The sequence below is a fragment of the Oreochromis niloticus genome, linkage group LG20 (assembly GCF_001858045.2).
Source record: "Oreochromis niloticus isolate F11D_XX linkage group LG20, O_niloticus_UMD_NMBU, whole genome shotgun sequence".
NCBI classification, from domain to species: Eukaryota; Metazoa; Chordata; class Actinopteri; order Cichliformes; family Cichlidae; genus Oreochromis; species Oreochromis niloticus.
This window is the reverse complement of record NC_031984.2, coordinates 1,058,280-1,085,691: the sequence shown is the minus strand read 5'-3', so window position 1 is coordinate 1,085,691 and position 27,412 is coordinate 1,058,280. Positions and strand designations below refer to the sequence as shown.

The window sequence follows — 27,412 nt, the reverse complement described above, 5'->3', positions numbered from 1 at the left end:
CTCTGTGAATGGGACTCATGGTTATTGATCAGTGGTTGTTGACAAATGAGAATTTGCATAATTAAGATGAAGGAACTGACCTCACAGCCCATTGTTCCTTCACTGGGCTGGTTTCAGTCATTATGCAAATGTACTGTTTATAAGGTTGAAACCTGCAGTCAGCTGAGACTGAAGAAGTCACCTGATGATGATGAAACGTTTCTCCCTCTGAACACAGATGAACAGAATCAGCTTTTGGAGACTTTTATGTAACCAAAGAAAAAGGAATAAATGTTTAAACCTCGTTATCGACTTTCTGACCAGCTGAGGTGGATTACATTAAAAACAGATCAATCAAAGTGATTAGAGGAATGAAGCCAGTGTTCTGTAATAAATTCAGGGATTTTTCTCATCAGTTCAATGGTTGGCAGACCTCCTGCCTTCATATCTGTAAAGCTGGTTATTGAGCGATTGATTGATCGGTTGATTTCTTCACCAGTCTTTTGTTTTTATTCCTGAAATTCAGAGCTGACCCTCCAGGAGTCACGTTTGTTCTTAAAGTGATGGATTTCTTTGGTATCTGTAACATTTCGTTCATGTTGTGTAAAACATTTCTTTATGTTGTGAAAGCTCACAGAGCTGATGGCGGCGTGATGCGGGCGTCTGCCTCCGCCCTCGTCTCCTCTCGTCTGTGAAGCTTTAGGTCAAAGGTCAAAAAGTGTGAATGAACTGAGAATCTGTCTCTGTCTCCCTGCAGTGTGCGGACGGCGTTTCGGCGGTGGACTCGTCCCTGAAGCGTGTGGCGGTGGTGGAGGACTTCTTCGACATCATCTACGCCATGCACGTGGAGATCAGCAGCGACCCCGGCAAAGCACCGAAGCACGCCGGCCAGAAGAAGACCTACAAAGCTGTGAGCGCGGCGCTGCCAGCTTCCTGTCCTCTGTGGCTCTCTGTGGTCTTTACGCCTCGCACCACCCTCCCACCTCTGCCCTGCTCGCCGTTTCTCTCTTTCACAACTCGTGCTGTCTGTTGCTTCACCCGAGCTCCTCTCTCTCCGTGTCTCTTCCTCTTCTTTGGGCTTCATTCCTCTTTGAGCGTCTCGGGGCAGAGAGCAGAGCCCTGCAACCGTCTGCTTTCAGTTTCTGACGCTAACCCGGCAGCTTCGCTGCGGCCCGGTGCACGTCCGCCTCAGAGCGCGCACACACAAGGCAGAATTTACTCACAGCTCCGAGGTTTTTGTTTTTGGCTATAAACGAGTCAAATCTCTGATTTTGAAGCTTCGTCAGAGCTTCTTTGGTCCAAATAAAAAGATCACTGAGTCGATAAGGCGTCGTGGCTGCGCACTGCTGTGCAGGTCGCTCGCCGCTGACCCTTCTGGCCGCCCGCTGTTGGTACAGGGAGGTGGCGGTTTATTCAAACTATTTCATGTGTGTGTGGTCGAAGGCTCCTTTCTCCTCAGCTCTGTCAGGCTGGCACAGGCTGCTCGTCCTCTGCATCGCAGCAGCCTGACGGGGCTCAAACACGGACCTTCTCATCGTGAGGCGCCCGCTGCACCTCTGTGCTGTACCAGCTGACCTGGTGGTTTTTGGGGTTCGGTATCGACACAAGGGCACCTCCACATACAGCTCCAGGAGCTGAACATGGACGCAGCGAGCAGTAAGATCTGTGAGGAGCGTACGGGATTATCGGGTAGGCAGTGACGAGTGTGTGTGTCACACCTGTGTGATCAGATACCCGCCCAGTTCTTCACAGAACGCGTCTTTTCTCGTCTGCGGCTTATTTCAGTCACTTGATCAATAATCAGCTCAGCAGCACCAGGAAGATTAAAAATGTTTGCTGAGCATTAAAACTCCCAGCGTTCACACACTGAAACGTGCAAACGCAGTCATCGGTCGATGCTCAGCTGACCTGTCACATGTACAAATATACACGGCCCCACAGGGATGGGGGTCATTGTGTGTCAGGAGATACACGTACACACATATGCACAGTAGTATCTGGACAGTTTGATGATATTTTCCCACTTTTGTCAACATCATCTCAGGTAACTTGAGGCGACTGTTGTTGTGATTTGGCGCTATATAAATAAAATTGAATTGAATTGAGGTAACTGGTGTCCAGCTGTCAGCGTTACCTGGCTAAAGGTCAAACTGAGAATAAAAACTTGAAGTTAAAGGTACGACTGAAAATGAAGCTGCGGATAAATGAGGTTGATCGGTGAGCACCATGAAGCAGCTGGAAGTAAAAGACGAATGATGAGTTCTTAATATGAAGCTGAGGCTGACAACAAGTGATCAAAGCTGAGGGAATACATGAGATGAGTTGGCTGAAGATCTTTGAACAGATGCTCCTGATGAGGCGCCGGGGCTGAGGGTAGGAGTAATCTGAGAGAAGAAGCTGCAGGAAGCTGTGACGGGCAGTTTCAGGGTGGAAGTCAGACTTTGTGACTGCGTCCTGCACGTGCATCCAGACCTGTTTCACAGCGCGTGAACTGGGCTCTGCGTGCTGAGGACTTCCTATTTCTCTTTCATTTTTATTCGCTGTGGTTCTCTGAGCGTTAAACTCTGACACCATGAAGCCTGCAGAGTCTCAGCTGCTGCAGGAGGCTGACATGCCTCAGAGACCAGTCTCAGCTGCTGACAATGCCCTCTGCTGGTGAATCTGCTGCAGTGCAGGAGAGGCTGGAACAGATTTCTTCCTTCTTCGTTTCGTCTCCTCATCCTTTATTCGTTCATCTTCATCAGCCATCTTCAGCTGCTTCTTCTGCCTCATGCACATTAACTTCCACCCATCGAGTAAACACAGGAGAGCCTTATAATGCAACAAAGCCCAGTGTGTGTGTGTGAGTGACATTTACTTCATCACACACACGTGCTGCACAGCAACCCCCATTCAATTCCTCCTCCCCTCCCCCTCCTCCTCCTCCTCCTCCTCCGTGCTCCTTTTCCTGAATAAATGTTTGATTTCCTCCCACACGTTCATCGACCTCGCGTCTTCGACGTCGTCGTGTGGAAAGTTTTTCTTTCACTCTTTTACAAAGTTGGACAGATTCTATTTTTGGTGTAATAATCAAACGCAAACATTTCATTTTATTCAACTTTATTTTCTCACTTTTATTTAAAGACGAAGAATGAATAATATGATGATGATGATGATGAAGCATACCTGTAGAGTCATTTCTGCGCCTTGGTTCGCCGACGTGTCCGATGGCGTTTGATTCTTCTGCTGATAACAGACTTTATGGTGTCAGCTGTCAGTGATGTCACTCCCGGTGAGTGATGTCACTCCCAGTGAGGGACGTCCTGTTATGAAGCTGTCCCCAGGTTAGTGTTAAGAAGCAGTCGTGATGGTTGAGGGGCGGGTCAGAAGGTGATATCGCACACTTATTGGCTAAAAAGGTCGGAGACCGCAGCGTGACCAGAACTGTCGTAACGGTGTAACAGACGCTCAGCAGCCTCGCTTTTATTCTGAAATGTCACCAGCTGAGTCGGGTCAGCTGTTGCAGAGAGGCGTGCCGTGCTCGTGGGTACAGACAAACTCAAATCGACTGCAGCGGCATGGCGATTGCCCGGAGACGGGTCGCCTCCCACCAGGTGACGGTCGCCCGAAGGTCAACGGCAGCGTTTGTTTCATTTATTAAAGTTTTGGTCTGCCATCTTTGTTTTCTGACAAAAACACGTCGCTAACGAAACAAAAGTGAACGCACGATGACAGAGACCGATGAAACGTAGCGACACGTGGACGCGTTTTCCCTGATCTCAGACACTCGATGAAGAGCTGAGTCTGACTGAACATCCTCTTCCTCTCTGTCTCTGTTCTCTCCCTCAGATAGCGGAGACGTACGCCTTCCTGCCCAGAGAGGCGGTGACTCGCTTCCTGATGAGCTGCGGCGAGTGTCAGAAGAGGATGCACATCAGCACCACCGCGCAGGACTGCAAAGGTACAAACGGGCCTCTCACCTGTGTTTGAGCTGCAGAGCTTAAACACAGGAGCACGGGAGGATGAGGCCTGGACGATGCTCGGGGAAAGGTCGTGTTTGAGCCTCGTACTGTGCACCGCGTTACAGATTTGTCGTCCTGTGCCGACACAGTCTCTGAGAAATGAGGGAAATGTAACGAGTTTGAAAAGCAGCCGCCTGTCCGTCACGCTGATGAGGAGCTGCTCATGGCAGCTCTGAAGCCTCTGCAGCCGCCCGACAAACACAATTAGACATAAAAACAAACACTGTGAGATTCTCGCTGCTCCTCGCAGCGCTGCATGCCTGCAGGAAATCTTTCTTCTCACCACAAAGCCAATTTAATGCAAACAGTGAGGTGTAAAGAGCAAACGGAGCTGGAGCCGCTTCACAATGGGAACGCTCACGTTAAAAACATTGTTGTGCTGCAGGGAAAAATCGTGACACCGTCTGACTTTTACTGCTTCGGTTCAGAGACGAAAAACGAAAGAGATGAGACGGTCGAGGCCGAGAAGTCCGCAGAGAAACCCAGACGTCCACATTCCTCGCATTCTGTGCGCGGCCAGCCGCCTCCAGCCTTCAGCGTCTGTTGTGTGAATAAACACAGAGCAGCTTCACCTTCCTCAGCAGACGCTGTAACGCAGCAGCTGGTTAAAGATTTAGGATGTTTGTCGTCAGCGTGGCAGCACAGCGACGTCCCACTTAGATCAGCCTCACACCGCTAAAATACAAAACACCAGAGTGCGCACGGGAACACAGAAACACCCGAGCGTGTCAAAGTAGTGCACAGATGAAGCGTCCATCAGCAGGAGCATCTTTTCTGTCTCTGTTCAAACTTTAAACCTCTGAAGCTCACCTGTGCGCTCATAGACACACACGTTTTAAAGCACTGAATGCTTCTGCAGCAGTGACCTGATCATGTGCGTGCTGCATCCATCCATCCATCCATCCATCCATCCATCCATCCATCCATCGAGCTCTTCTATCCTCCCCCACTGCTGCCGGCTTCTTGTCCCATCCCACCATCCCTCCCTTCACCCTTCCTCCATCCCTTCCCCCATTTTTCCCCTTCTGCTGTCTTCTCATCCCTCATTAAATCGAGGAGTCGTTGGATTGTCCCGTCTCTCTCCTCAATTAGCCTAATTAATGGCTTTAACAAAGAAAATGGGCCTGGAAACGCTCATTTTCCACAGAGTCTGGGGAGGAGTGGGGTGAAGAGGAGTGGGGTGGGGGTGGAGGGGGGTCTGAAGAGGAGTCCTGACGGGTTCCTGAATTCGATGAACAAACTGCCGCCGTCACAACACGTTTTACCGATCGAGTTTCTCTGCGGTAAAAACTTCCCGACAGTCGGAGCGTCCAACTGATTGTCAGAGCAAGACCTGTGAATCCCAACAGACACACACACACACACACACACACACACACACACACGGAGGGTGTCTGCCATTGGATGCCTCTCAGTGAGGGAAAACAGCTAATTGCCTTCCTGCCTGGCAGGGGCGACACACACTCACACACACTCACACTCACTCACACACACACACACACACACACACACACACACACACACACACAGGTCCTGCTGCTGTCAGTGTCAATTAACTGCGTCCCGCTCTGCACTGATTAATTGCATTAAATAATTCACAGCTGAACTTTAGTGGGAGTCACTAAACACACGACATAAAGGTGTGTGTGTGTGTGTGTGAGAGAGAGAGAGAGATGAATGTCAGGTTACGGTGACGCCGGCTCTGACACAGAGATTATAGATCGACAGTAAATCAGTAAAATGCAAATATCTGAACTCTGAACTGTTTTAAAAATGGCGGCCGCTGTACCCCCAGAGTAGATGCGCCTCTGCTTCAGGCGAGGTGTCGACCCGAGCATCACGGCTGATTGGAGATGTTATAACAGATGTTTGATCGCTGATCGGTGACCCCGCGATCATTCTCACGGCGCCAAACGCTGATGTCACTGCAAAGCTGCTGACGTCTCAGGACGAGTCAACAAAGTTTGATGAGCTCCTATAAAGTGATTCTGACAGAGGAGCCAGGAGCTCTGCTTTCTACATGAAACACAGCTGCTTTGTCCCACCAGTCAGTCAGGATGGTCCTGCTGATGATCCCGTTATGATCTCTGTTCATGCCTCCAGGTGTTAGACACGTCCTGAATGACTGCGAGCACGGCTGGAGGAGATGTGAGGGCGATGCTGCTGGGTGCAGTGAAACATTACAAACTCACTCTCTCACTTCTTCTTCGGCTGCTTTAATCGGCCCTGGGTGTCTTTACCCCCGGACTCTCAGATAGCAGCTTTGCATGACTCCCAGTCCAAAATAATCCTTCTTTTTCTCACACTGAGCCTGATCCTCTAACTAAAACAAGCTGCTCTAGCTCCTCCCCCTTTAACACAGCTTCCTTCTGATTTCTATGACATCATCCAGACCCAAGCGTGTAAAAAAACACACTGAGCTCGCTGTTAGAAGCACAGGAACAGATATCAGAGCAGGACGAGCTCCTCGTCTCTCGGTGATGCTGCGTGCCTCCTAATGGCTTCTCCTCATCTCCTCTACAGAGAACGACAGGCCGAGCCCTCAGGTGTCAGAGGTCATCGACTACAACGTGCCTCTCACCACCACCTACATGAAGCAGATGAAGCTGCAGAGCATCAGCAGCACTAAGGTATGTGACAGTGGTGTGTTTGCGTGCGTGAGAGGAGATGTTAGACAGGAAGTCCGGAGGTCAAGCGTGCGTGACGGCGTGTGGGAGGAAACCAGGAGGAGCGCCGATCCCTCCGCAGGAACACACCTCCCACACGTCGTCCTGCGCTGCTATTAAAGCTCCGTAATGAGACGAGAGTGTGAGTGTGCGTTCGCTGAGGTCAGTGCAGCCACCACGCTCTTCGTTAAGCATGAGACAGGTTTGTGTTCGTGATCAGACGGCGTCGGTGCGGCCCGGCCTCCGGCGCATTTCTGCAAGGAAGCATTGTCATCAGAGGCTGAACCTGCTGATTGGGCCCTGAAAGTTTGACGGTGTGCTAACGTGCAGCAGGACAGCGGTCGCTGAAGAGCGTCTGCACGATCTCACGCCTCATCTCCTCTCCGGCTGTTCTGGTTTTATCGGGTTGCATCACATCCTGCGGCTCTGTCAGCTTCCTGTGTCTGTCTGCGCTGTCCTGACTTCTGTTATTTCCCCTCCGCATGTCGACCTTTACACCTGCTGTAGAAACTTAATCAGACTCTTTCACATGGTTAAACAAACCCCGCCTCTAACTGCAGGTGTGTTGCTGGGTGACCTGGAGGACATTGAATGGTTAATGGTCACTTTGGCGTGAAAGTGGAATGGAGCTCTGCAGCGGTCCAGACTAATCCCAGTCATTCGGCTCAAGGTTTCTGATCATATTTCAGCGTAGAGTCGATATTTTGGATTCGACGGTCCTGCTGAATGATGAAGAGCACTTCCACAGTCAGGAAACTTGACTGGGTGGAGCTCCATCATCAGCTTCATCCTTCGGCTGGTGGGGGCTGCGACTGCTTCATTCCACATTGTTCCAACACGTCTATCAATACCACACACTCGCTGTCAGTCATATAGCTCACGTGTGTGTGTGTGTGTGGGGGGGGGGTAGATAAGGGTGGGGGAATCGAAGGTTGAGCCTTTTCAATTAAGCCGGCCTCTGAGCGTCAAGTTAATTAGCTCAGGAGAGAGAAACACACACACTCAATGCTGCACGCACACACACACGCACACACACACACACACACACACACACTCAATGCCACACACACACACACACACACACACACTCAATGCCACACACACACACACACACACACACACACACACACACACACACACACTCAATGCCACACACACACACACACACACTTAATGCCACACACACACACACACACACTCAATGCCACACACACACACACACACACACACACTCAATGCCACACACACACACACACTCGTGCACGCACACACACACTCAATGCCACACACACACACACACGCGCACGCACACACACACTCAATGCCACACACACACACACACTCGTGCACGCACACACACACTTAATGCCACACACACACATCCACGCACACACACGCACGCACACACACATGCACGCACACACGCACACACACACATGCACGCACACACACACACACATGCACGCACACTCTTCCTGCTTCTCTCTGGTCTGCGCGGTGATGTCAGAGGCGTTTCACTGGTTTGTGGCGCCTCATTATCGAGCTCATGCAAACATGTTTGTTGCTTTGGTTACGCTCAGCATCGTTCTCCAGCTGCAGCTTTAAAAAACTTTCTGACTTTTTCCTTTTACAAACCTTTGACCTTTGACCTCTGCTGCACTCTGCCGTGTGACAGCAGCCTCGTTGAAGGAGGAGCGCTTGGGCTTGTGGGGAGTCGCTGTGAGTTTGACCCTCAGATGGCGGCTAATTATTGGTCCGTGCTTCAGAAGTTTGGGAGCAAAGTAAGAAATGTAAATGCTTCAGCATAAACAGGCGCGCATCAATCTGCAGCCGTGCATCGGCCTGCGATCAATAAAAATACGCCGCTTCTGTTTTGCGCCTCCAGCCGTTCGAGTTCGATGTGATCTGGGTCCACGATCAATATCAGCTCCGATATCTGAAGCTGTTTGCCGATAATCAGCATCTGTGCCTGCGTGTCGGTCATGGAGACGATTTTTAATGAGCTCTCAGGCTTCCACAGCCAGTGCAGCATTTCTTGTTGGCTTCCGACTAAAAACTCACTTATTCCACTAAAATCCACAAACTGCTTAAAAAAGCCCACCCTGACACGGCAGTGTTCAGTGCTTCACTCATGGAGGTGACCGCTGTGTGGATGCTGAACGTAGCTGTTAGCTGCAGCTCCTTTTGGACATATTTTCCAAAACGATCATGTGACTGGGAGAAACTGGAGTTTTTGCAGCTATTGCATGGAATTTATTTGGATTCAGTAAGCTGGAGGCGCAACACCGGCACAGCCAGTCTGATTGGCCTGCAGTCACTCAGGTGCATCATCGCGCTGATGTCTTTGAGCGTAACGTGTCTGCGATGCGTCTCGTATCGTCTGGTTCCCAGCTGCTCGTGTTCCCGTGTCATTCTGCAGGTAACTCGCCGTCCTGCAGCTTCGTGTCACCGGTCAGTTTTAAACCCGTGAATGGGAGGAGTTAATGTGAACAACAGATTGCAGGTGATTGCCAGACTGTCTCCGTGGTAGCGCCGACTTATTGCTGAAATCTTTGTGACGACATCAGCTGACCAGTGCACAAAGGCGGCACGCTTTCTGCACGCAGAGCTGCACGCACGTTTCTCTTTGTGTGAGTGTGGACATGAAGCCAGCGACACATCAGGTTTACTGAGATCAGGTGTCGCCCCCTGCTGGTGTAAAGCTGCCCTAACCTCTGCACACATTTCCTGTTATTTCTTATTTATATGCCAATAAAACTGCCGCAAACATCTACACAACCTCAGAGCGACAGCGACACAGGAAGAGTTAAGTTTTAACAGACAGTGTGTCTGTGTGTCTGTGTGTGTGTGTGTGTGTCTGTGTGTGTGTCTGTGTGGCAGGATGAGACTGTGATTATAGTGTTGGGCCCAGAGGAACAGAAGTACAGACAGGAATAGAGGAGCAATGAGTCACTCACCTATAGAAATAACATAGGACAGGAGGGAGCATCAGGTTCACACTGTGTGTGTGTGTGTGTGTGTGTGTGTGTGTGTGTGTGTGTGCGCGCGTCTGAACAGCTGAATAGCATTCTTACATAAAAATAGAAGAAGGTCGCAGTCTTTTGTCAGGCTCGTTCTTATGAGTGTGAGTGAGAGAGGGTGAGGAGGGGAGGGGGGCATTTGTAGTTTTACCCCAGACACGAAACAAGAAGACGGAGGAGGAGGAGGAGGAGGAGGGACTGCATATTTGAGATGTGTGAATCCTCCAGCAGCTCCATTAGCACTCATCCCAAGCCTCCGTTCATCTGCCCAGCCCTTTATCTTTCCTCCATCCACCCCCCCATCCCAATTCAATAAGAGGAGGAAATTACCCAGGATGCTTCCTGGCAGGGGTGGGGGGGTGGGGGGGTGCTACTGCAGACAATGTAGAAATGGGTGAGGAGGAGGAGGATGGAGGGATGGCAGGGCGGTGGCTCTGGAGGTGAAAATAAAAATGAGAAAATTTGTAGATGGTGGGACGGAGGAGGGGGGTGAAGATGGGAGGAGGGGTGGAGAGGAGGTGGTTGGAGGGGGAGGAAAGAATTAAAAAGGAGAATGAGGTACTTCATTATCATTTATGGTCTCCCCCTTTCCCCGTCTTCACCCATTATTTCAGCTACCTCAGGAGGAAAGACATTTCATTAGTTTTGGGAGGAGGGGTGTGTGTGTGTGTGTGTGTGTGTGGGTGTGTGTGTGTGGGTGGGTGTGTGTGTGTGGGTGGGTGGGTGGGTGGGTGGGAGATAGGTTGGGGGTTGGTCTTTCATAATTACTAAAGCACAGAAGGAAAAATCGAGAGCTGCCAGTTAGAAACTGACCAGAAATGATTTTATCCAGTCGTGTCGCAGAAACATGTAACACAGGTGAAACATCGGCCGCTGCGCCATCCCTGAGGCCCCGCCCACGCTGTGACAGGTGTAACGAAGCAACATCAGGTCGTTCGTTTCATGCGGCCTGGAGAGGACGAGGACTGAAGCCATTGTTTCATTATTATTATCAATAACGGTGCATTTACAGTGATCGAGCATAGAGACGCTGTGTGCACGTATGCAAGGACCGGATCTAATGAAGGATGAACACCGCCGCTGTGTGCTGACCAGTCTCAGGCGCTCGCCGTCCCACATCCTTCACAACAGTTAAAGGTTCAGTCGGTCATTTTTCCATATATGATTAAAATGACATTTTAATCATATATGGATATATTTCAGTGTGAAATCACACCCACTCATGCAGTTTGTCTCTGTTTATAGTTTCACCCCAACATCTGTACAGGAACTCATCTCGTTAAGTTGTTAGGGGCGTGGCCTCTGTGACTGACAGGTGGCTGTAGCTGCTAAGCTAGATGTCTGCACCGTGTTTGTGCTGTTGGAGCCTTTTTTATGACATCATGTGACCAATAAGATGGCTGCTGTGAGGTTACCGTGCTAACAGAGCGAACAAGAAGGCGGAGCTCCAAGTTTGGTGCACAGTGAGAGTTTGTTCAATTCACTTTTATTTACACAGCACCAAATCACAACAACAGTCGCTTTATATTGTACAGTAGATAGCACAATAATGCATAAAGAGAAAAACCCAACAATCATATGACCCCCTATGAGCAAGCACTTTGGTGACAGTGGGAAGGAAAAACTCCCTTTTAACAGGAAGAAACCTCCGGCAGAACCAGGCTCAGGGAGGGGCGGGGCCATCTGCTGTGATTGGTTGGGGTGAGAGAAGGAAGACAGGATAAAGACATGCTGTGGAAGAGAGACAGAGATTAATAACAGGTATGATTCGATGCAGAGAGGTCTATTAACACATAGTGAGTGAGAAAGGTGACTGGAAAGGAAAAACTCAATGCATCATGGGAATCCCCGGCAGCCTACGTCTATTGCAGCATAACTAAGGGAGGATTCAGGGTCACCTGGTCCAGCCCTAACTATATGCTTTAGCAAAAAGGAAAGTTTGAAGCCTAATCTTGAAAGTAGAGATAGTGTCTGTCTCCCGAATCCAAACTGGAAGCTGGTTCCACAGAAGAGGGGCCTGAAAACTGAAGGCTCTGCCTCCCATTCTACTTTTAAATACTCTAGGAACAACAAGTAGGCCTGCAGAGCGAGAGAGAAGTGCTCTAATAGGGTGATATGGTACTACAAGGTCATTAAGATAAGATGGGGCCTGATTATTTAAGACCTTGTACGTGAGGAGCAGGATTTTGAATTCTGGATTTAACAGGAAGCCAATGAAGGGAAGCCAAAACAGGAGAAATATGCTCTCTCTTTCTAGTCCCTGTCAGGACTCTTGCTGCAGCATTTTGGATCAGCTGAAGGCTTTTCAGCGAGTTTTTAGGACATCCTGATAATAATGATAAAGTCTAGGATTTTGATTGGACGTTGCTGAGCACTAATGAGCAGGTATCTGTGTAATTATGTGCTAACACCCTGTCGTTACAAATATGGTCACAAAAGTACAGTCAAACCAGTGGCTACATCCATCTTTTATGTACAGTCTATAACAGGCGCTCCTCCCGTCTACACGGCGAGTGGTTAATGTCGTTCATTTGGGAAGTTCTCTGTCATTAAATAGCAAAACCTGCAGAGCTGAGGTATTAATATTCACCAACATGTACAAACACACTGAATAAACAGAGCCAGAGAAAAAAAACACATAAAATGAAAATATGACAACAAACTGAAAAACAGGAAAAATGAAAAACAGGAAAAATCATTTCTAGGAGGCTTAAACAAAAAGCTGAACAACCTAAATAACTAAACGAGAGTCTGAGTGTTCATCCACGTTCATCCATGTTTCCTGTCTCACCGCCCAGCTGGTTTCACTGGGACCTTCTTGCTGTCGCTGGTTTCACGCTGATCCAAAGGTCACGTGTGAAGTGCTGCTCAGCCTCTTCCTCGCGGCTCCCCTGACCTCCATCGCGCCTTATCCTCTCACCATCTGCCCCGCTCTCTGGTGTATACTGTCCACTAAAGTACGATCGCCATGGAAACATGCAAGAAAAAATCCCCCCGGCGCTCTGTAAGTGCACAGCGCACTCATATATATCCTTATATTTATTTATATATTTATATAAGAGCAGCAACGCTTTCCTCACAAACCGTTTCCAGGCTCTCCGAAGCAGCGCCGACACTCTGACAGTAAACCTGACAATAAATGTACGGAGGGCTAAAGCTGCCCCCCCCCCCAAAAAAAAACCACATAAACAATAATAAAATCAAGTGTATAAGATTCAGTTTGACCTAAATTTATGTTTCTGTTAATTACATTTAAGTTGTGTTCATGAAATTTATACATACTAACATTTATTTTTGCATTATTTTCCTTTTTTAACCCCCTAAGATTAAAAAATGTCAGAATTATTTTATAAATGTTTATTTTTCACTGAGTTCAGTCTTTGTTTTCCTCCTGCCTGACCACAGGAGCAGCCTGTGACTTAAAACATGAGACTGAGGGCACCAGGAGCGCTCCTACTAATATTACATCTATATATTTATATTAAAAAATAAATAAAGTGAATACATGTAGAGCTGAAGCCTCAGTGTCCTCTGTGTGGATCACGCTGCAGTTCCAGCCTCTGCCTGTAGGTGACAGGATTGTCTCACAGTGGCAGTCACTGTGAGTGTGCACAGTGTTGGTGTGTGTGTTTGTCTCAGAGTAAAGGTCAGTGTGCCACAGAGATGAAGCTTCCTGCTTTGTGTTTGTTCAGAAATATGAAGATTATTATTAAAACAGCCTCCGAGCAGCTGGAGAGTAACATGTACTACTGTGTCCACTGAACACATGCTGAGGATGATTTCATGTCTGTTTTCATGTTCTGAAGATAAACTTCATAAAAATTTTCAACCTTTAAGCTCCATAAACGGCTTTTATTCAGTTAACAGTATTTTTAATTATTTATTATTATTGTTTAAATTTTAAAAACCTGTTTCTTCCTGATGCTCAGTTTTGGTTATTGCGAAGTAGAGGAGACGATTCTGGCAGCAGAGGAGCCGCGGGTGACCAAACCTGCAAAAAAACGAGCATGAATGTCAGCAAGGGTATAAAAAAAAAGAAGAAGCTGATTCATTTACTGTATGAAGTGATGCTGAGCATACTAATACATCAATTTATATGAACAGAAAAAGATTTTTTTTCTTGCATTTCACACACACACATATATGTATATTTGAATTAGTGATAGTTTATTCATGTATAATTTCTTATTTTCATTGGTCTATGGTATTAGCCAGTTTAATTGTAACGTTAGCTTATTGGATAGTTTAGTTTGGTAGTTTTGGTCCTCCATATAATTAAATACAAATACATTTATATAAATATAAAACATCTTTATGACTAGAATAATTTATTTTCCTGTCATCTGTGAACCTCTGTATAGTCACCTTGATTCGTGGTACACCTGCGTGTCAGTGAGGTTTTTTTTGTCACTGTCGGGCCTCCGTACTGGCCCACAGAAACAGCGTGTTTTCTGCTCCACGCAGCATTATTTTATTTCACGGACATTAACGTGAATATTATAGAGTCTTTCCTCAGCCTGACACAGATGTGTTCTCATGTTAGAGACTCCGTTTTGCCCTGAACGGTCTGAGGTTGTGGAGGAGTCCGCAGACCTCCTCCTGACCTCCGGCCGCCTGCTCAGAGTCCCGGTGCCGGTTCTGGATCGTCGGCGGGGAGAAAAACAAAGGCTGGACGGAGAGAGCGAGCGGACGGATCTCCATTGTTAGAACGGATTTGGTCTCTCTCTCTCTCCCCCTCTCGCTCTCTGCTGTGACGTAAGCGCGCGTGGCCCCGCCCCCTCCGCTTGCCTCGGTGAGTCTTGAGGGTCCCGCTGTGCGCTCTCACTCCTCCCGGTGCAGCAGGATTTACGGTGCATGTGACGGAGCTGCAGGCGAAGGAACAACCGGAGACAGAAGCCTGAGAGCCGGCGGAGGAGTACGTTCCCGGGGCGCAGGAGAGGAGGTGAGCGGGTTGCAGGTGTTTGTTTACGAGCTGCGGATTACTCCGGTCCCGGTCAGCGGTCTGAACCCGGGATGCTCCCCGGGACTGCGCGGAGCGTCCTGCGGCAGGAAGGGGTGGGTAGGGGGGGGTCAGTGATGTTCCTGGTGCCACGCACAGTGCAGCCGGTGACCGCGCACACGCTCCCGTGCGCGTGTTTACGTCTATGCGTGCGTGCAGGTTGTGCGGAATGACCGAGCACCCGCACACGGTGACGAACGGTGAGTGACGCGTGCCAGCGGAGCGTCAGTGTGTCGATCACGCGTGTCATCTGAATGAAAGCCTCTGAATCCTCGTCAGCTCGGACTCTCATGTTCACCTGCTTTGCTACAAAATATGAAAATGAATGAATGATCTGATCGATTGATTGATCGATTATTATCGATAGTGAGCACTGATCGGGCTTCAGTCGCTGCTGGCTGCCATGATGACGGGGGCAGGCTTGAGGCTGTGCGACGGTTTCCTGGCGTGTCACGTGGTATAACCTTTACCTTACAGCAGGGGCGTGTCCATGGGGGCTGAGCCCCCCCTCAGAGGTGCTGGTGTTTATGATCGGGTTGTGTTTGAGCCAGCAGGTGTTTCACAGCTCGCTGAGCTCAGCGTCCTGCTCCGTGGTCGTTTATGAATGCAGAGAAATCTTAAACAGCTCAACTTGTCACATGATGGCCGACAGTGAAACGTCTAAACCTTCGACCCTCTGCTGACGAACGTGCTGTGACTGCGTGCATTCATATTAGTCCCACATGCACTCGGCTCACCGATGTGGAAACCGGTTAGCTGGGACGATGCGAGGGCGTGGGTTTGAAGGAGTGGCGAGGCAGTAAATTTTCATCTTATCTGACACAGCAGCACAACAGTTAGCTGATAGTGGGGCTGTGATTGGCTGGTTTTAAATCATGGTAGTGTTCCTGCGCTCTGCTTTGACCGTCCTCATCACCAGTGTTGGTCAAGTTACTTGAAAAAAGTAATCAGTAATTAATTACTGATTACTTCCCCCAAAAAGTAATCCCGTTACTTTACTGATTACTTATTTTCAAAAGTAATTAATTACTTAGTTACTTAGTTACTTTTTAAAAACACGATTTACAACCTGAATAGGTGATAAAGCGATAGATCTTTCAGCCCAATTCTACTTTTTCTGCATAATCCATCATACAAAATGTAATCAAATGGAAAAGTCTCTTTTTAAAACTTGTTTTATTAGTTTTAATCTTTTAACTTTATGCATCAAGCAAAAACTTAATTATATGCAACATTCTCTGACTGGAAGAAATTTGTTTAACACTTAAACCTATTTTCTGCACATTCCAGGACATAAAATAAAATAAAATATTTTTTTGTGTTTACACTCACTCTTTCAAATAGATGCAAGTAAAACACAGCAGAAAATAAATAAAATCAAAGACTAGCGGTCCTGTTGCGCTATTTTCACCTGTAAAGCAGGACTGGGGTAGGCGGAGGTTTGCCCTGGTGCAGGTGTGCCGCGGCGGTCAGTGGAAGAATCCGCGAGTTTCTCTGTGAGTTTCCCGTTACAGTCGTAGCGCACTCGCTGCTTGCTTGGAAGTTTAGGGGTTTTTTTCGCTGTAAAAAGAAGTTTTCTTCCCACGCACAGCGGACACTAATGTTTTTGTCACTTTTTATGGAATCAAACTCAAAGTAAGGTCAGTACTTCCACGCTTTAAACGCTGCACGCTCATACTCTCTCCGCACTCGATATATTATCCATTGTTGATCTGCACACAGCTGTTGTCACCAACGTCGCACTCGCTTACGTCACTGTCATGAGACATTCTCGCAAAAAACTCACGGCTTTAGTAACGCAGTAACGCAGCGTTCCTACGGGAAAGTAACTGTAATCTAATTACCGTTTTTGCAATGGTAATCCCTTACATTACTCGTTACTTGAAAAAAGTAATCGGATTACAGTAACGCGTTACTGCCCATCTCTGCTCATCACACACACAGAGTTTGTGTTATTAGCGACGGTGACATCACTGCTGACCTCGCAGCAGAAGGACAAAGTCCAAAGTATTCTGTCCCCCTTCTTCCTGTTCAGAGGGAGTTTTTCCTTCCCACTGTTGCCAAGCGCTCGCTCACAGGCGGTCGCCTTTCTCTGGGTTACTGTTTGGTCGTTAGCTTGCAGCGTCTCGAGGCGACTGCGTTGTGATTTGAGACTATGTAAATAAATCTGAATATCATTTTCAGGACAGAGTGGTGCGAGCAGTTTAAAACCTCGTTTTTATGGTTTTCATCAGCAGCGGTGAGCTCGAACGTTTCCTGTCGTCCTGACTGCTGCATGCACATCCTGCTGTTTCACTGCGACGTGTGCATCGTGGAGTTTGTATTTCGTGGCTTGTTTAATATTGACCTGCTCAGGAGTGCAGGTAGAGCATCGTTTCTCTCTGTCGGTGTTTTTGTCTTCTGTCTCGCGCAGATACAAAAAAAAAACATTGAATATGTTCAAAGCCTACACCTGTAACGCATTGGGACCTGTGATCATGCTCACGTGCTCGCTGTGGGCGTGTCTCTGTGATGAAGAGAAAAAGCCACGCCCTGCTGCTCACACAGAGACCGCCTCTCGCTGCGTTTCTGCTCTTCTTCTTCCACGGTTCTAGTTTCTCTACTTTCAAAGACGAGCCTTTCCTTCAGAGGTCAGAGGTCACGGCTGGATCGTTGATTCAGAGCCGCAGCCCTCGAGCTGATAAGAGTTCGCCGCCTTGCTCAAGAGCCCTTCAGCAGCAGGGTGGGAGGCTCTCTGAGAGCGAGGCTCCTCCAGCTGAAGGACGGGCTCTTTAAACTCTGCCTCCGGCCTCGAGTGGACTCCACGCTCCTCGTCGGCTCATCGTGTTCCTGATGACATGTTGGTCAGAGCGAATCAGAACGCGTTACAGACACAAGGACGGATCGCATAGATGCTGATGGGAGATTAGTGCGCCCGGGAAGATGGGAGTCCTTTTTCTCTGACGCCGCAGCTCAGAAAGACGATTCAGATGGAATCAGCTGTTAGCCGTCACGAGCAGCTGTTGGACTGACCGACAGCCGCCTGAATCCACGGTGATGTCACAGCGTGCCTGCTGTGTGTACAACCAGAGTGAAACACATGACAGCCACGAGCTATGATACACGCCTTATTAATTATTGGTTGATTTATTCTGCAGGCGTGAGCACCTGTGCAGGGAGAAATGATGGTGGAACGCCATGATGGCGCTGAACGGGCCAATAAGTTTCATTTAACCAGAAAATTATGAGATTAAAAATGATTCCTGGAGGAGGACGGCACAGAGAAAACACTGAAGCAGAGTCATAACTCCTGCAGGCGGCAGCGCTCCTTTTTCCAATTCAGAGGGAACGTTTGGGATGGGCGGGGATACCGAAGACGGTAACATCCTGAACTTTTGTTTTCAGCCAATCAGAGCTGACTGCGGTCAATATAAATGAGAGTAAAGTAGAGGCGGGGTCTAGGGCTGCTCATTTAATCGAAGTTTAATCTCGATTACGATCTGGGTTTTCAACGATCATTAAAAATGACTGAGCCGATTATTAGCACCTCCCTCGTGCTTTACTCTTGCGCTGCTCCGTGTAGCAAATCGAGCGCACCTCTCTGCGTTTCGAACACGCGTCACAACAATTAAGAGGACCCGAGGGAAGCTCGGAAAGCTAAGCAGAAGTTATTTGGAGAGGAGAGGATAATGGCTGCTGAAGAAAGAATGCCGTTGGTTGAAAAGAGGTAAAACGACTTCAGTGGTGTGGAAACCAATGTTCCCTCTAAGCTGCGCACGTGCCTAATTGCGCACTGCTGGCACGGTCTCTGCGCACAGAAAATCTGCGTTGCGCACAAAAAAAATCTAACCTGAATTGAAATTAAAATTAAAACTTTAACAATTCTGTTTTGCAGTGTTAGTCAGTGAGTGACTGGCTGCTCCTGTATGGATTAGAACGATGCCACCTTATCCTATAGTCCAGCCAATGATGCGATTCACATTCGTATATACGCAGCCAATCAACGTCGCTGACAGGCTATGACAGCGTCCTTATGTGCCGACACCGGTGTTTTAGCGAGCAAAGCGGCGTGGCTGATGTGCAGTGAAGCCACGTTAATGACAACGTGTCCAACCATTGGAGATGTGAGCAGGACAGACGGAACAACTGACGGAAAAAGTGTGGACTTTATACCAGTTTTTAAATTGTGTTGATCGGCCACGTAAAACCAGAGTTATGATAAAAATATCTGCAATGTTTGGTTTTCTTCCTGAATACTGTCGTTGTTTATATTTACTGCGGGAAGAAACGGTAAAAACGGCGTTTTATAAGGAAAACGCTCGAAAGCCTGTGAGCAAAAACTAAACCAAACCCCCCACCCTTTCCTATTGGTCGAAAAAAGTACCGTGTCGACCAATCAAAAAATGATATGGCAACGTGGCATCTAGTTGTTAAGAAACGGGGGGAAGTTTTAGGAGTGACGGCGGTGTTCTGAGATGTGAGAGATTTGAGACGTTTAGCGCAAATCTTGTGTAGTTAGTGTGTAGTTAGTGTGTAGTTAGTGTGTAGTTAGTGTGTGGTGTAGTCAGTAGTTTTGTTGTGTGTGTCAGAACAATGAGGCGGCTGCTGAATGTTACAGGTGTTACAGCAGTGATACATCTCCTGTTGTCAGGCCTGCAGGTATCAGGCTGTTGTTCTCCTTTATCTCATAGTGGACAGAAATGATTTTTTGGAGTGGCACAAATAATTTGTGTGGCATCAGATTTGATGCAGAACAGCTGATTGTTCTGTAAATAGTTTGAAATGTTTATTTAAGAACGCCTTGGCTGCATTTTTAGGTAAACAGCTGCAAAAAACTTTGTTTGCCAAACTGAGTTACTTTTTTGAAGTAGTAACTATATAATTAATTGCCCAACATTGGTCATTAAATACTGTATTTTGCAGACAGAGTTACAGACTCTCTCAGACCACAGACTCATAATACAAGTCAGAGCTTTATTAAAAAAAAGAAAGAAAGTTTTGTTTTCAAAATTGGAGTTCAAGTTATTTTTACTTCCAATAGTGTTAACATACTACACATGTCAGGAACAGGATTTTTTACATTTTCATTGTAAGTGGGCTAAAGCAGTTAATTAAAAGTAGTCTAACATAAATGTAAATGCTGTGATTTGATTATTTTAATAAACCATGTAACTTGGATGGATTAGATGCTGGCGTGACCACAGTGCACACGTCTGATGTCGCTCACAGTGGCCCAAGGGACGCTCAGGGAGTTTGTGTGTTCGCTCAGACGCATGAAAAATTAGAGGGAACATTGGTGGAAACATTATGGGTTCGCGGAGTCAGACGTGGATCAAATATTGTGCAGTATTTTGAAGTTCACTAAACATAGATGTTTACATTTTTCATTTATTTTTTTATATTGCAAACATTTGCACTGTAATCAGTATTTGCACACTGTCAAAAAATAATATAAAATAATCTTTAAAGCCATTATTCAATACATTGTTATTGTTAAATAAATATCATCAAATAGTCGAGATCTCAATTTCAGTGAAAATACTCGTGATTATCATTTTTGCCATAATCGAGCAGCCCTAACGTCCGGCCCTCGCAGTTCTGTTTCCAGAACGATGAAGGTAGACCTGATTAATCGCTGCAATAAAGTCCAGACACTAAACAAGCGGAATAACGGAACATTTAAAAGAAGAAATCTACTGTCGTTCTATTTCACAGGAAGCTGTAAGTGTGTGCTGTGGTGCGGGCCATCCTTGGCTCCTCCTTCTCATCACATCCACCTTCTGCTAGGGGACAGGAGGACTGGAGGAGCCTCTCCCAGGATAAGTCCTTGCGTGAGGGCCTGATTAAATCCAAAATAGCTGCACTTTTCCTCTGACCCGGCCATGAGCACAGCAGGAGGGCCGGGGGGGGGCAGCAGCCAGCCTGCTAATCCCCTTTTCGTCTTCATCCTCTTCCTCTCCCTTCTGGCTGGGCTGGGTCCCTTTATTCCTGGAGTCTGTGGTGCATCGTGGAAATGCTCTGAGGTCAGCAGAGATCGAGGTCTGCTCGCTGAGCATCTTTTAACAGTCAGAACATCATGACCTCTGAGACGCTGAAGCGTGCACGTTATTGTAGGGTCTTCACCCCCCTGTGAAGCACCTTTAGGTCAGTGTTGTTGTGATTTTAAGCTATGGCTATGTCCACACGTACACGGGTATTTTTGAAAACGGAGATTTTCCGTTTTCGTTTTTTTTAAAAATCCTGTCCACACGTGCAGTTTTAAAAAAACCAAAAAAAAACTCCATCCACATGTAAACGCTAAAATGAAATGTTAGCCAATCAGAAGTCTAGAAGCCTGGGAGGGAAAGACTGAACAGGGTTTTGTACCCTCACAAACCCTGAAGTGCTTCTCAAAAGTTTGTGTTTTTCTGGAAAGGCAGCTAATTTTGTGTTACTTTTCAAGTGACTTCATCATTTCAAATGTTAATAACTAAAGACATTATTTTGGTTGCTGTAGACTCACAACTCAGGAATGAACAAAATGCATACAGCATACATAAATTTAAATGTTTAAAAAAAGTAAATTTATTCAAAACCGACGTCGGGATTTGGGTTGTGACAGTGTCTGTGTTGAATGGAGAAGTTCACTCTGACGCCTGTCTGTGTAAATGGAGTGACAGTAAGTGTGTAAAAACTGCAGATAGTCAGATTAACAGCAACAGTATTTTGTCTCTATCCGCCATTGTAGAAATTCATCTCATGTAAACAATAACGTGACGCATAGCGTGACGTCAAAAACGGCGCACACCTTTGAGGTTGCGTGAGTAAATCTCCGTTTTCCTCGTCCACACCTAAACACAAAACTGAGTTTTCAAAACTCTCTGTTTTCAGTGAACGCCGATTACGGCTTTTTCAAAACTACCCGTGTACGTGTGGACGTAGCCTAAAACTGAAGTGACAGATGGAAGCGCTGTGACATCACCGCAAAACTCACAACATCAGTTGTCGTCATCTTTTTTTTCTTAAAGTGAACAAATTTAGATGAGTCCTGAATAATCAGTCACTCAGATACAGATCCCTGTTCTGCCTTTTACAAGTTACGCTGGATTATACAGCTTTACAGACTGACCTAGAGCTCCCTCTTGTGGCTGCTTTGTAATATTGTTTTGAGAAAAATAGAGGAAGCGGAAAATCCAAGATGGCTGAGCGTGCCGAAGTACTATTGATTTCAGCTGATATGGACCTTAAAATGTTGCTTTGTCCATAAGTAAGTGTGATGATAAAATAATAATTGTGTCTTTGATTTGTTTAAACTTGGTTTGATTATTTGTACGTTTAACTGAGTATGAACGTTTTATCTCGTTAGCTTGCAGTAAGCGTGTAACAAGCTAGTTATCGATGTTAGTTAGCTAATACGATATTTTGTATATTTTCAGTTTTACGATGGTCAGAGGCCGTTCTCCGTTATCTCGCTGTATAGTTGGTGAAAGCTAGGAAACTTAGCACAAACTCACTGTGCATCAAACCTGAAGCTCCGCCTCTGTTAGTACAGTGACCTCACAGCTGCCGTGTTATTGGTCACATGATGTCATTAAAAATGCTCGAAAATGCTCTAATGGCACAAACACGGTCCGGAGCTCCAGCTCAGGTGAAGCTAGCAGACAGTTAGCAGCTACAGTCACCTGTGTCAGCTCCACCTGTCAGTCAAAGAGGCCACGCCCCCGATAATTTAAGCATGTGAGTAACAGAAACATCCTCCCACCTGTACAGGTGTCACGAAGGAGGAAATGATCCACAGAGAGAACTTAGTTTGTGCATCAGCCTGTTAACGTGTTTAACATGGGAGTCTGTGGGACAGACTCTCTGCTGCCTCTGCTGGACGGCAGAGGAACTGCAGGTTAAAAAATCAGAGTGATGAAATAATTGTTCCTTTCACTCAGACATCGTGTTTCCCTCTAAATCGCATTCATGCACTCTGATCAGCTCGAGAAGGAGGCGTCCTCCTGCAGCGGTTCACGGTGATGGAGGTGGTGGGGTTTTTTTTTTAGAAATAATTAACTTGTGGTATCTGAGTATCACCACTGTGCTGACCCACTGTACAGTGGACGTGTTGCCATTGAGACCGAGCACTGCGTCATTTCACTAGAGTCTCTGGAAGTAGTCACGACCTTTAAGCTGCGTCCATGCGACGGCGCCACGACCATGGAAAGTCAACAACTAACAAACATCACAGTGGGCGGGTCCTGAAATAAACTTTGAACCAAGCGTTTGAATTGACCACCAATGAGAGCGCAGCCCACTGCTGAATGACATGAGCGGGTAGTAAGTAAGGGTTACCTTGGCAACCAACACCTGGAACATCTGCTAGTGACCAATGAGCAGCGACGTTTGACGAAATCTGTGTTTTCTACTTTTTAAAGGAAATAATTATATTTTTGGGTCTCTGTCATCGCCGAGCGAAGAGACGTCATGCTGAACTAGCGTGAGAATCCAGCACTCGCTGGTCACGTGACACGTTGGCTCCACACATCGGCGTGCGTGAGGATAAATGCTGGGATGCTTCTCGTCCCCTGCTCGCTCCAAGGCTCCTTCAGTTCTTGTTTGTTTAGGAGCAGCTCGACCCTTCAGGCGGGCGTGGGCGGCGAGGGTGAAAGAGGCAGGGCTCTTTGTGTGCAGTGTTTGCAGGGTTAAAGTCTCCTCGGAGTTTGAGGTGGAAACCAAGGAGACAAGCTGAAGCTGAAGCTGACGCTTCAGTTCTGCCTGTCGTCCTGATGGTGTCTGTGAAATCAGAGCTCCGCCCACAGCACCTCCTGCTTATAGGCCCCAGGTGAAGCATCATTCAGTGGAAAGAGGAACAGAGAGAGGTTCCTGTGAGAACCTGCCGTAAATGTCATGTTCACTCAGGTTCAGAGGGCAGTAACGCTGACGCTCATTGGGTGTTTTGAGGCCAAATATTCACGTCCTCCTCCGCCCCCTCGCTTCCTCTCGTGTCCCCGTCTTTCTGACCTTGTCTGCAGTCGGAGACTCTTTTCATTCCTTTGTTGTACTTGGAGATAGATGTGCAGATGAATGGAGGTTGATACGTTCCTGCCTTTGGGCCGTGCTCGGGTCGTCGGGTTCAGACCCAAAGCTAGTTTCTTCTGTCGTATATCTCAGATGGCGCCACGATACGAGTGTCCTTCCTGCCCTCCTCTTCCTCTTTTCATGACACAGAATGCTTCTTTCAAACATCCTTATTTTAATAAAAATAAATGAATATTTCTGTTAATAAAAACATTAGAAGCTAAAGTTTGCCTCCTCATTGAGACGCAGGGGCAATCCCATTGGATGCTGCATCCAGGATTATGGCGTTCTCATTTACTCGGTGTGCTACAGGTATCCCGATGGCGTCGGTGCAGCTGTCATCTCTTACGTGCTTTATACGTGTTAGAGCTGCTGGCTGTGAGTCTGTCCTGAGCAACACTGTCACATGTTCACTTAAATGGTCTGTGGTGACCCGGCGAGGGTTCGAGTCCGCCCCCGTTTATATTTGGAATACCCGAGCAGAACGACATGTGGCTCAAAGCCACCTCGCCGTCACACGCCCCGAGAGGCTGGCGGGGTGTCGCGTCCCGTTTGGACTTTTCTGTTTGTAGCCTGGTTACAGTGAGCTCGTCCACAACAGGAACCTGCACAAAACAGCTGATTTACCAGAAAGCCCCGCCTCCAGTACCGCACGTGTCCATCTCTGTGGTCACACAGGAAGTGCTTCCATGTGATTACCTGAGATCTGCATGGCCAACGCCACCTGCTGCCATGCGCCTGACTGTGGTCAGTTCTTAGCTGCTGGAACTGGAGAGTTCTTCTAGAGATCATTTACACCACCAGAGTGGCTCCTCCTCTGCTCCTCCTCTGCTCCTCCTCTGCTCCCTGAAGTGTGCGTGTGTGTGTGTGTGTGTCTGTGTCTGTGTGTGTGCGTGTGTGTGTGTCTGTGTCTGTGTGTGTGCGTGTGTGTCTGTGTGCGCGTGTGTGTGTGCGTGTGTGTCTGTGTGTGTGCAGGTACAGTCTCTGACTCTGCAGCTGGTCCTAATGTTTCGGCTGTTTTCCCTCCTTTGCCTCGGTGCAGCGTCTGATTGGTTAATGAGGTTGTCGGTGTGATGTTTATGCTGACTGGCGGTGAAACTAGCCTGATCCAGCGGTGACCTTTGACCCGACTAATCCGTGCTGTGGGGCTTGGACGGCTCCCTGCAGGAGATCGAGGTTAATCTGCGAGCGCGGGGCAGATTTGGGCCGCCTGGATTAGGCCGGCTCAGATCGTCATCACTGGGCCTCAGCTTGCCAGCCCGCTCCCTGATTGGCAGAGAGGGCGGAGCGCTCGGGTCTCTGGTTGGTGTCTCACACCCTCTGCAGCGCCGTAGAAGAATTAGTGCTGTATTGTTAGCCGTTTACAGCAGGCCCTCTGCTGAGGCTCGCCGCTCAGCAACGTTGGGATGAACTCGATGGCTTTTTGTCCGCCGCTCTGGGTCTTGGTGCTGCGGGATGATGGCGGGTAGGAGCGGACGGAGGAGAGGACAGAGGACTGCTTTAGTGTTTAAAGTAATTTTTTCTGCTGCTTTAACAAAGATTATGATATTTTATTTAGTGCGCAGATCCGAGTTTTCGGTGTTCGAGCCTTCATGAATGCTTCTCTTCTGTTCCAGGGCAGCAGCAGCTGGTGTTTTCTGGGTGGTGTAGCTGGTGTAACAGACGGGGCGATCGTGGCTCAAGAGCTGGCAGTTCGTCTTGTAATCGGGAGGTTGCTGGTTCGAGTCCCGGCTCCGACAGTCTCGGTCGTTGTGTCCTTGGGCAAGACACTTCACCCGTTGCCTACTGGTGGCGCCAGTGTTTGGCAGCCTCTGTCAGTGCGCCCCAGGGTGGCTGTGGCTACAATGTAGCTTGCCATCACCAGTGTGTGAATGTGTGTGTGAATGGGTGATGACAGGATGTGTAAAGCGCTTTGGGGTCCTTAGGGACTAAGTAAAGCGCTATACAAATACAGGCCATTTACCATTATCTGTGGCATTTCAGCTGTTTTCTCAAAATCAGTTTGTTCCTGTTTTATTTAAATCCAGCCGCACTGATCTCGGAGAGCTCATCATCACACATGAAACCACTGACTAAACCAGCAGCTCCACACTCGGGTTGACTGATTCCTGTAGCGGCGGCGGTTATCTTCCTGTTTCCTTGTATGAAATGTTAATGACCCCACAGAGGAGAGCGTGAGCAGCCGTCACACGTCAACGCTCAGCTTCCTGCTCTGTCAGTGTGGATTGTATGAGCATGTCAGCTGATCATCCTGATGTGTGCGCCGCTGAGGTCATTTAGCTTTTAGCTGTAGCTGGGACAGCACATGCAGTGTGGCTGATAGATAACAAAGAGAGACAGAACGACGTCTTCTTTTCTTTCCAGCTCATGAAACAGGAAGTGTGAGCCTTGCTTCGTGCTGTTTGCTTTGGGCCGCGTGATTCGTGAGCTAAATAAATACACGGCGTGCGTTCCTGCTTCAGTAGTTTGGATTCTGCAGTAACAGTCATGAATCCTGCCGCTGACTCCCTCACTCTGCATGGACTGTGGAAGTTCAGTTTCCATGGTGACAGTTCAGAACACACGTCAATCAAGGCACACACACACGGAGCAAAGTGTGTGTCTCTGTTGTTGGTTTGATGGTTCTTGGACACCTCTACTCGATGCAGATGTTGTGCTCTGCTTTCGTTGGGTTTGGTCTGTGACATCAGACCATCTGCTGCCGGAGCGTTGCCAAGATGGCTGCAGAGCGATGAGGCCGTCCTGTAAAGAATGTTCCAGAATAGGGATGGGTATCGTTTAGGTTTTATCCGATACTGGTGCCAAACCGGTACTGCTGAAACGGTGCCGGTGCTTAAACGGTGCTCGAACCGGTGCTTAAAGAATGGAGAACACAAACTTTGTCCAAAAACCTCTCATGTTTAACTGTTTTCCACTTTTTCTTTGGTCATTTTAGCCTTTTTGGCCAGGGTGAAGGGAGTATCTGCCATCAAACAAGAAGACAGCCGCATGTAACTACGACGGTGTTTGCTAGTTCACCTTACATGCATTAATGTAATAATGTGGTTAGCGTACTCAACGTTAATTACACACGAACAACATGAAGCTACTCACGCAGAGGAGAACGGCTGCTGCTGCATCATCATCCTCATCATTTCTGCTACGCTGACAGGGCTAGGGGCCAGGACTCTACTCTTCGGGTTTTTGGGGGATGTTGCTAACTCCGGGTCCGATAACAGGCACCACACCCGCAGTAGATGTGCACGGTGTGAGGTCTCGCAGCAAGCTATCAAACACGGTGCATTTCTCGGCTTTTAAAAAAACGCTATGTGTCGCCAGGTGTTTCATCAGATTTGAGGTGTTACCTCCTTTGACAGTATCACAGTATCAGCTTAAAGCACTTGTTGCAGGCTGCTGAGTTTGCATCTTTTGCTGTGAAGTACAGCCAGACTTTTGATCGCTTTGCCTTGGGCATTTTTAATCTGTAGCTCTGCTCTGAAAGAACGTACGTACCTGGCCCCGCCTACTATCCTCGGAAACGTAAAATGATTGGCTAGAATTGGCTCAGGGAAAAAAAAGCACCGAAATAAAGCACCGAAATGTGCGCTGCTTTTCGGTCTGGTTACTACCGTTTATGTCAGAACGACACCGGTACCCATCGCTATTCCAGAACCACCCAGAGCTGCTCGTTGAGCTAAAGGTCCACATATTCTGAGCTGTGGACGATCACCTGACTCAGGTGTGTGC

General features: G+C 47.8%; 2 protein-coding genes across 2 annotated transcripts in view; both read left to right on the top strand.

The window, feature by feature from the left end:
* Nucleotides 1-13,103, top strand: part of LOC112843234 (uncharacterized) — a 41,061-nt gene extending 27,958 nt beyond the window's left edge. Inside the window, exons 3-6 of the mRNA XM_025901420.1 lie at nt 737-889; nt 3,808-3,919; nt 6,504-6,610; nt 13,072-13,103. Of these exons, the coding sequence (XP_025757205.1) occupies nt 737-889; nt 3,808-3,919; nt 6,504-6,610; nt 13,072-13,089 (390 nt within the window). The 3' untranslated portion in view covers nt 13,090-13,103. The remainder of the gene's footprint in view (nt 1-736; nt 890-3,807; nt 3,920-6,503; nt 6,611-13,071) is intronic.
* Nucleotides 13,104-14,465: 1,362 nt separating this feature from the next.
* The window catches only part of LOC100700370 (nucleolar protein 4-like), a 76,344-nt gene continuing 63,397 nt past the window's right edge, over nt 14,466-27,412 (top strand). The window contains exon 1 of the mRNA XM_019349909.2: nt 14,466-14,608. The gene's annotated coding sequence lies outside the window, so the exon portion shown is untranslated. The remainder of the gene's footprint in view (nt 14,609-27,412) is intronic.